The 9,333-nt window shown below is 38.8% G+C and overlaps 1 protein-coding gene across 2 annotated transcripts in view; it reads left to right on the top strand.

Annotated features, from left to right (window-relative positions):
- The window catches only part of FBXO25 (F-box protein 25), a 29,741-nt gene extending 24,806 nt beyond the window's left edge, over positions 1-4,935 (top strand). Inside the window, exons 10-11 of one of the 2 annotated variants that reach the window (XM_029965833.1) lie at positions 1,184-1,210; positions 3,687-4,935. In XM_029965833.1, the coding sequence (XP_029821693.1) occupies positions 1,184-1,210; positions 3,687-3,776 (117 nt within the window). In that variant the 3' untranslated portion in view covers positions 3,777-4,935. The remainder of the gene's footprint in view (positions 1-1,183; positions 1,211-3,686) is intronic. The other variant, XM_029965834.1, reaches the window with a different exon arrangement.
- Positions 4,936-9,333: the final 4,398 nt, after the last annotated feature.

Below are 9,333 nucleotides of genomic sequence, written 5' to 3' on the forward strand. Positions count from 1 at the left end.
CAACAAAAAAACCCAGAAAAAAACATCACCAAGCCCAAACTTTAAAAGAGAAATCACAGTTACTTTACAGAGGAAAATCATAGAATCATCAAGGTTGGAAGAGACCTTTAAGATCATTAAGTACAACTGTCAATGTAGCACTACCATTGAAAAGTACAAGTGTTTGAATGAAACAAGTAATTTTGGGTAAACACACTGAGAGTTAAGAGTTTCTAAGAACCAAAGCCACAAGGTTCTAAAATAGCCCCAAGGTACAGACCTAACTAGTGATGAGAAGAATTTTCATCAGTGTATGAAATTAGTAATCTAACATAATTGCTGGCAATGTGAGAGGCCTACACACAGGAAGTTATTGCAGTCCTGCATTTTGTGCCCTTTTCAAAGAAGGCCTTGCAGAAGAAGGGACTGATGGCTCCTGAGTTGAATTAGCAAACTGTTGAAGTAGGGAAATGACTTTTCACTCTTTCAGTATGCTATAATAACCATAGTGTTTCTTTTAACAAGTTTAAAGAGCTTTTTGAGAAGAGGCATTTGTATTCTTGTATTTGTCTAAAGCCTGTGACCAAAGTAATGTTAAATATAGTATGTAAGAGACTCCTAAATCATTGTTAGAATTACAGTGACTCTAGTACTCTTCTGTGTTAGAGGAGGGAATGATTATAAGAAACTTTTCATATTGAATGACTGTTTTCAGAAGTGACTTTTTGGTAAAAGATACGTATGTCCATGATGAAACTGAGAAAAATACATAATTTCAGTAGTGCAAAAGTAATGACAAACTAATTGTCGACTGATGCCTCTGTGACTGCTTTTTGAGTATATTATTTCTTCTGTTCAACTGAGGATCAATGCAGTTGTGACAGGTCTTTTCTTTAGCACATTATGTAGCACTTTTTAGTTACCCCAGATATGGCCACAGAAGCTGAAATACCTTTTCTTCTTTCAGTATCCAAGACTTTATGAAAACAGTGCAAACATTTTGCAGAAGTGGTATGCTTCACATTTGGTCTTAGTCTTCCTGGGTCTTGTGCTGGTATAGGTTCTCACAAACCTGCTTGTGATTTGCCACAAGAATAAAAGACTTTTTCTAAATGGCATATGAACCTTAGCTCAAATAAACCTTAACTCTGCTTCTTTTACTTTACTGCTCTCCTTCCCGCTTCCTTCTTCATGATCTCAAAAGGACTACCACCTTGCTTTGTTACTCCAGGTATTGCCTGTGTCTCATCTGTTTTCATTGGTAACTGTTCTGTAATGTTGAAGTGAATAGTGTGTTCATTTCTAATTGTCTGATACTCTTTGGTTTGATTTTTTTTTTTCCCCACATTAGTTTAGAAGCAGGAATACTTCAGGATTTTTCTCTGTTAGGTAAAGGTAGTGATGACTTTCCATCTCACTTTTTTGTCAGTTTTGTCTTTCATTATTGCCATATTCCCTGTTAATGCCATTTAAACTAGGGACTCTAATTCAAATTCTAACAAACATAGGGGCAGTGGTTTTAGTGAGATCAGCCAGATTTTGCTAAGAAATAGGTTTCTCTGCACTCAGTGTTATAAACTATTCCTGCACTGCCTTATGTATTTAATTCAGTACTTAAATCTGAAAAGAATAACATGTACTTCAATAACTTTCCTTAATGCAAATAAAATTGATTTTACTCCACTTGGAATGCTGTAGTCCTGTATACCTTTTTGAAAGGGAAATTCCCAGAACAGGCTGCATGTAACTTGGGAGAGTTGGGGGAGGCAATTATATCATTGTTTTCTGAATGAAGAAATGGTGAAAATACTTACACAGAGGTTCTTAATGTCCAACTGTGATAAAGTTTGAGGAGAACAACTACATTTGACAGTAAATGCTCCTCCCGGGGAATTATCATTTTACCTTAAAAGAAATCTGTTTTAGCTTTGATACACTGAAAATCAATATGATTTGAACACATTAATAAATGTAGTTCCAATGAAAATATATTTCTCTTAGAGGGAGGAATACTCATTACAGGAAAGTTATGATTCTTCTTTTTTTCGCTGTAAAATTTCTGTCTATGTTGGTTCAATAACTAAGAACTGACCTCTGAGATTTTTATTGGACCTGTAATTCCTGACTAGGCAGTCAGGAAAACACAAAAGTGTTTTTATAACGATGTGCAGAGAAAGCAGATAGCACGTTACAAATTCTAAAATATTCAGGAGTATAAATAAGTACTAAAAGAGGACAAGCCCTACCGTCTTTCCCAGAATTACAATTCTGATGGTGTGTTTTCCTGGAAGCATGACACTGACACAGCAAGGGGTAGAGAAGACAATAGGCCATCAGCAACTACCTTTGAGAGTGTTTGCTGATGTGGTGTAGCTCTTCCTTGTAGATGTCATCTCAAGATGAAGGTGTTAAGTTTAACACCTCTGCTTTTGGTCTTGGTCATCTGTTCTTGCTCATCTGCAGCCTCCCCCAGTAGGCAGTTCTACCTGGGTCTCTTTGTTTGTTTTTCCCCTCTGTGTCATGAATCTAACAACTGTTTCTAACCTGTTTCTTAGGTGATGTTAAAGCAATTATTAAAAAAGTGGGAGGATGAGGAGGTGATACCACATGGTATATTCACGTAGTCATCTATAGACGCAATGGGAAAACACAAACAATATATCAATAGAGTAGCAAGTTTAACTGGAAAAGCTGCATAGTGTTTAGAACATGAAGCTGAGTAGTATTCAGAATGTGTTTCACCTACTGCACTTTGGTGCTGCAAAGACTTTGGGTGGGAATGTGGCAGTGAGGAAAAAAATTCACTTACAGGTTTCCTTCTACTAACTGAATTGCATGTAACTTCACTTCCTATGGAGACAAAAGCAATGGAGACCACAGCAGTCTCTGATCTACTTGCCATGTATTTATCTAGTTTTCTTGCCTCACATGGTGAATTCATCAACACTGGTGGAAAAGGGAGAGAAACCCCTTAAAACCTGGTGAGGGCAGGTTCTGAGCCTTACAACAATATTGAACCAGGTGTTTTAACTTCTCCATTGAACTGTCTGGGGCCTTCTTCTCATTACACCTCTGCATTTCCTTCCCTTGGGGAGTTCTAATAAGGTGCAAAACGGAACTTCGAAATCAAAGAGCAATTTGAATCTTAAATAATCAGACAGTTCTGCTGAGGTAAAGTTTCAAGTAATGTGAAAGAAAACACTGCAGGCTTAGTGAATTTGTAATGGCAAAGCCTTTCCTGTCTGACTTAAATAGTCCTAACTTGCCTGGGTGCTCACTTCTGTTTTAAGGCAATGCTTTCAGGTGGGGAAAAGGTAGGAATGCAAGAGGAAAGAAGGATATTGGGTGAAAAATAGCAAAGTGGAAAAACTTTTAAGACTGGGATTTCAAACATGATGTTCAGGGTTTTTGAGGAAGTGTCTGCTGCCCTTCACTTTCAAAGAAAGGGGCTAATTTTTCCCTAGAGGAATAATTTACTTCAGCTTTTGATTAGACTGATAATTCAAGTTCAACAAAGCAGTTGCCTTTTTGCCTTTTTATTACATTTATCAAAATATAATGGATAAGGAAGATGATACTTTTTCAAGAGCTCCAACTAAGGTTCTGTTTTGCTAGGAGGAGAGAATTTTTCCTTTTTTTTTTTTTTTCCTGAATTGGGGGTGAAGTATGAAAAGAGAACTTACTTTTTTTTCTCCTTCATTTTGCAGGATACAGGACATCCCTGCACAGCCAGTGATCCAAACACCTGTCTCATGCCAGTATCTCCTCAGCATTTCATTGATCTATTCAAATTTTGAGGTGTTCAGTAGCTGTTCTCCTGTGTTTGTGGCCATTTTTGTGAAGAGTCAGGCAGGATATGTTATGCTTTTTGTGCAATATATTTAAGTGTAATGTTTTATTGTAGTTTAAAAAAATGTGTGGGGAAGATTATCAGACAGGTTTATTTGGTGTATTGCTTTTGTGCAGAAAAGACAGGAGGAGAAGGAGATGCATTAAGAAAATTTCTTTGTCAGGAAATCTGCAGTGGACTTTTTTTTAAGTCCAAGAAAGACCACTTAAATCTCAACTTTAAATCCATGCTTTTGACGCCTTAATAGTTGGTTAAAATTATGTGGGGGAGTTTTGAAAATTTCATGGAAGAATTAAACTACTCTTGCAGGGACCAAAGGAGGGGTTTTTTTGTTAATCCTTCTTTCTTTAAGCCACAGTTTTCAAAACACCTCCATATAATTTGCACTATTATAAAGAATAGGCCAATATTCTCTTAGACTCTTACTACATTGCTACCAGGGTGACATTAATCATTGTGAGGTAGTGAATAAAATATAACTGTGGTTATATCTGCTGTTGAACCTATATGAATGAAGGAAATCAACCAATCTTTGTACATACATTATGCAAATATATTTATTTTTCTTAAGGACTTTATTAAACATATATAACCTATCTCAGCACATCCCGCAGAACTCGACACCAATCTGGGGCTACTGGAAATCTCATTTTTCTGGTGGTAGCTACAGCCTTCATTTATACTGTTTGGAATGTCTACAAATGCAACTGCATTAATTCATCTTCTAAGAAGAAGAAATTATTGAAATTTAAGCAGAATGGAGTTGCTCGTTCTGGTACAGTGGCAGAAGCCCATGCTGCCAACCGAGGTTCTAACCTCAGGGGTTTGAAGCTATGGGGAACGCTGAAGGTCAGTTTGAGCTCAAGCACCTTCTGCCACATTAATCAGATGATAAATTCTGAAGGAAGTTATTTTCATCTATCCTGTAGAACAAACTAAATTGCTTGGCTTAGGCAGGTAAAGGAAAAATTAGGGAAGTTTTGGGTTTGTCAGTGAAATTTAAAAATATGTAATGTACAGAAAAAATAAATTATGTACCATATTCTGCACTTGCCTGTTCTGAATCTAGTTTTGTACAGTGTAATAAATCATGGTTTTATCTGTTATTTCTAGAAGTCTCCAGTGCACAGAGATGAATCAATTTGTATTTTGTAAGATCTTTCTATAACCTGTTCTCTGTAGTAATTGGTCATGGAATGAGAAGCTTACAACCAGTCCAAGTGACACTGCTTTTCAGTAACTGGTTGTATTAGCACTTTTTTTTAATAGGATAGTTGGGCTGTTAATAGGCTGCACAAGAAGAGGAGAATATTTATTTCCTCAAAAGATAGTTTAACTTTAATCTTGGTAATATACCAACCTTATCCATTGATTTTGCTGATAGGTGGATTTTTCAATACAGGGTTTTGTGGATTTCTTTTCTTTCCTTCAATTCAGGTGTTGACCATGGCTATGGTAGTGATCAGGTGTGGAGCAAGGACATCCATTCTTATTCCTCTTCATTCAGAACATTGCTGCAAGCCCTGCTTTCCCAGCCCAAGCACTGCTGTAGCCACTGGATTTGTTAAGGAACCAGCGGCCCTTCTTTAACAACATTTTGCACCCCATTATTTAACTCATGTAAGAGTTGCTGATGTGCTTTCCCATGTATGTGACCTGGGTAACCTTGACAGAGGTTGCTGATGGCTGACATCCATTAATCACTCCCTTTTGCTACCCTTCATGAAACTGTGTCTAAATACATGGATGCTACCTGCTTTCTCTGAGAGCTTGAAAGAAAGGTTTTAATACTGCTGCGAGCTCTTCCCCCATTGTGCTGACCAAAGGTCTCTGATCAGGGACTGTGTGGAACCATCTGCAGACAGAATGCAAGTTCATAAGGGACCCACTGTTACCTGGGAGCTGCCCATCACTGAAGAGACAAATGTGACAACTGGGGAAAGGTATTAAGAGAGCTGTAAGAGACCTCCCCTAGCCATTGAATTGAGGAGGGAGAGAAATTACTTAAAATGGCTTGTAAGAACTTAAAGATAGGTTTGGAAAAATCAGTATCGGTAATAATTAATTTTCAGTTCTCTTAGAAATGTCAAGTGACAGCACTTTCTCTTTCCCCACTTGCTGTCTTGCTCTACCTTCTGTAGCAAAAAGCCTTTGACAGGCTGAATGTTTTGTTCTGAGACACGTTCCTGTGCAGGCCATTCAGGATAACCAGGCCATCCCACAGGTCTGAGGTGGCAGTAGACAAGATGACAAAAACCAGGATTCTGCCTTGTATTCTTCATTCTACATTCACAGGTTGGTTGAGGGTGGAAGGGACCCTGTTAAGCAGGGCTTAACAAGCTGATTGTCCAGGACTTTGTTGAGAACCATGGCCACAGGGCTTTTGAGTATCTCCAAGGAAGGAGACTCTACAGCCTCTTTGGGCAGCCTGTGCCAATGCTTGGTTACCCTCACAGTAACTGATGTTCAGATGGCACCTCTGTGTTACAACTTGTGCCCCTTGCCTCTGGTCCTTTCAGTGGTTTCCAGTGACAAGAACTTGGCTGCCTTCTCCTCCCACCCTCCCTTCAGGTATTTATAGACATTGATGAGATCCCCCTGAGCCTTCTCTTCTCCAGACTGAACAGTTCCAGCTCTCTCAGCTTTTCCTCACAGAACAGATGCTCCAGTCCCTTCATGATCTGTATGACCCTTCACTTGACTCCCTTCAGCAGGTCCATGCAGCCCATTAACCTTATCTGTGTTGCAGCCCATTAACCTTATTGTGTCAAGGGCACACTTCTTGGCTCATGTTCAGCTTGGTGCCCACCAGGATGCCCAGGTCCAAAAACCAGCAGCCTTTTAAACCTCTCATTCAGGTTAACAAAAAAAAAAAGGGGGGGGGGAGGAGAGAAAAGATGTGCATACATGCTCTGAGAAGCATTTCAGTGCAGGGCTATTAATTATTTTTTATATCTTAAAGACCTTGAGTGCAGAATCACACTGTCATGAGCAGTGTTACAAGCTTTTAACACTCAGCAAAACTGAGCTTTGTGAATAGTTCCCCTAGCTAGTTAAATATTTAGTGAATGCATTTCTTAGACTAGGCAAAATACTAGAGCTTGATTAAGAGTGACTACATGATGTGAAGTCATTGGCTCTATAAGAAGATAGCTTTTAATTGTGTCACCTACCAAAAAAGCTAAGGCAGTGATTATGATCAATATGGCTTGTGTTGTCTTATTTGGTTTTGGTTGGGGTTTTTTTTATATCTCAAAGAGATGGAAAGGGGAGAGGATTTCACCTTTAGGATAACAATCATGTTAATACCTCACCTGAAGTAAAGAATATATTTTGACAGCCTGAATTCATCTCATTTTCTTTTACATCAGTACTTACTCATGTAACGTAAAGTATTGTAACCCAGGAGAAAGTCATTCCTTAAAACATCTGCTCTCTGGCCTCCTGTGTGCTGACTATCCCATGCACAGGTGCTGTTCCCTAAAGCAGAAAAAGTGCCTTGAAACGTGTACTAAATCTCTACAGCACACGTTTCTTTTGCTCCCCAGCTTTTGTCCCCAGACCTGGATCTGTTTACAGATTTTGCAGTGGCAATGGTAAGAAATCATGTTCTAACTGTGGCCCCTACATGATCACATCACAAGTTCAGGTGATCTGCGTTTTATTGAATTCTAGTCCTGAAAAAACAATACTGATTCAAAGGCAATCAGGATGTTCTCTGCCACAGTGCAAAATGAGCTTGAAATTGTAATTTTGAAAAACAGGATCTTCTTTCCCCCTCCCCAACACCTGCCCCAGTCACTGCCTCCTCTCTCTGAGAGACTCCTTGCCTGTTTTGTTACATTCTCTCCTAACAGTTTTATTCACCTTTTTCTGGGAGAAGACATTCTGCCATGGACCTATTCCAAAGGCACTGAGTGAGCCTTTCTCTTTGGATGTCAGATAGGATTGAGGCAGAGTAGCAGAGGAGCTGGACCTTCCTCTTTTCCTTCCCCTGCTCCCCATCCCTGGGTAATGCATAAACTTGATTTTGGAGAATGAAGAAGCTGAAGTTCAAGAAAACATTTAGCTCAAACCAAAACATATCCACTAGGAATAGGACTGAAAGACTAGTGGCATTTTTGTGGTCTAGAAGGCAGCAGCAATGAGGGCTAGCAGAAAGGAGAGGGTGGAATAGGGAACAGTAGCACAAACTTTTGGATCTCCTGATGTACAAATTAGCATATTTACAGATCAATCATTGGTGAAGAAGTTAGAGGAAGGCTAGATGCTTAATATCCAACTAAGGTTGCTTGAATTGGCATAGAGCTAGAGAGATACCAGCATTAAATAAATCAAACAATATCAAATGTTTGGATACAGTTGCTAAATTACAGTTCAGAACATTGAAGCATTAGCTAATTATGGTATTCATTTGTACTGTTTCTATGCTTTCAGCTCCAAGGCTCAGTTCCAACCCCTTCAAAGACATTGGAATGTAATTCCCAGCAAAATTCCTATGAAGTTCAGTAGGATAAGGGTTACCTTTAATTCTTAAAATGTCTGTATGGAAGGACATGATAGATAAGTGGATTCAGAACATGAGAAGTGAGAGAAAAGCTGGGTGTCTTTTCTTTCAATTCCCATGGGCTGTTCTCTGTGCCACACACAGATCTCTCCCTCTGCCTGTCAGACATGCTGGTAATGCTTAATGAACCTTCTGCAGGTTTATGTGTACATTCTTCTACAAATATGAATAAAACATGTTCAGCTTTATATTTGTTGCTCTTTACAGTCACTGCGCCTTCAGCTGAAAGTTCTAATAATTTTCAGGGCACACACAAACAGCTGCCACTTAGTTCTACATTTACTTATTTAATTTTTATATGCTCTTTCCATTTGAATGCTGTTTTTCTGTAGTATTTATAGCAGACCAATAATGGAAGAATAATTTATTTGCTGAAATCAGTTGTCATCCCCACACAATGCTCAGATTATGGAACAAAGTTCTGCATGCTGGGAGCACCTCTTCACAGTGTTTTGGTCCCCGTTAGTCTTCAGACATAGCAGTTATTTTTAGCTTTTTTCCTACTGTTGACTTTTAAAGCTGGAAACCTGTACTCGCCTTCTTAATTCAATGGTATCCCTTTAGAACTTGGTGAATTTATAAAAGCAATACTTTTCATTACATTTTCATGACCATAATGCAGCAGCTCCAGCAGTAGCATTTCCCACTCTGTACCTCTGAACCCCATCTCAGGTAGACCAAATACATTCATCCACTAAAAGAGGAAAAAAGTATCCTAATACTAAAGTGGAATCATCAGGGATCTCAGAGAAGAAAGGGATGGATGGAGAAAGCTCTTAAGAGATCTCAGAAATCTGGTAAAAGAGCAGAGAATGGGAGGAGGCTGAAAGTACAGTATTTGAAGAATCAGGATACTAGATGGAGCTGTTCAGTTCAACTAAAACTTCAATAAATTAATCACACCACCACTTAAGTTCCTGCTGCAAGCTGGCCATAT

This window comes from Manacus vitellinus, unplaced genomic scaffold (genome assembly GCF_001715985.3).
Source record: "Manacus vitellinus isolate BGI_N305 unplaced genomic scaffold, ASM171598v3 scaffold_11_pilon, whole genome shotgun sequence".
Taxonomy (NCBI): Eukaryota; Metazoa; Chordata; class Aves; order Passeriformes; family Pipridae; genus Manacus; species Manacus vitellinus.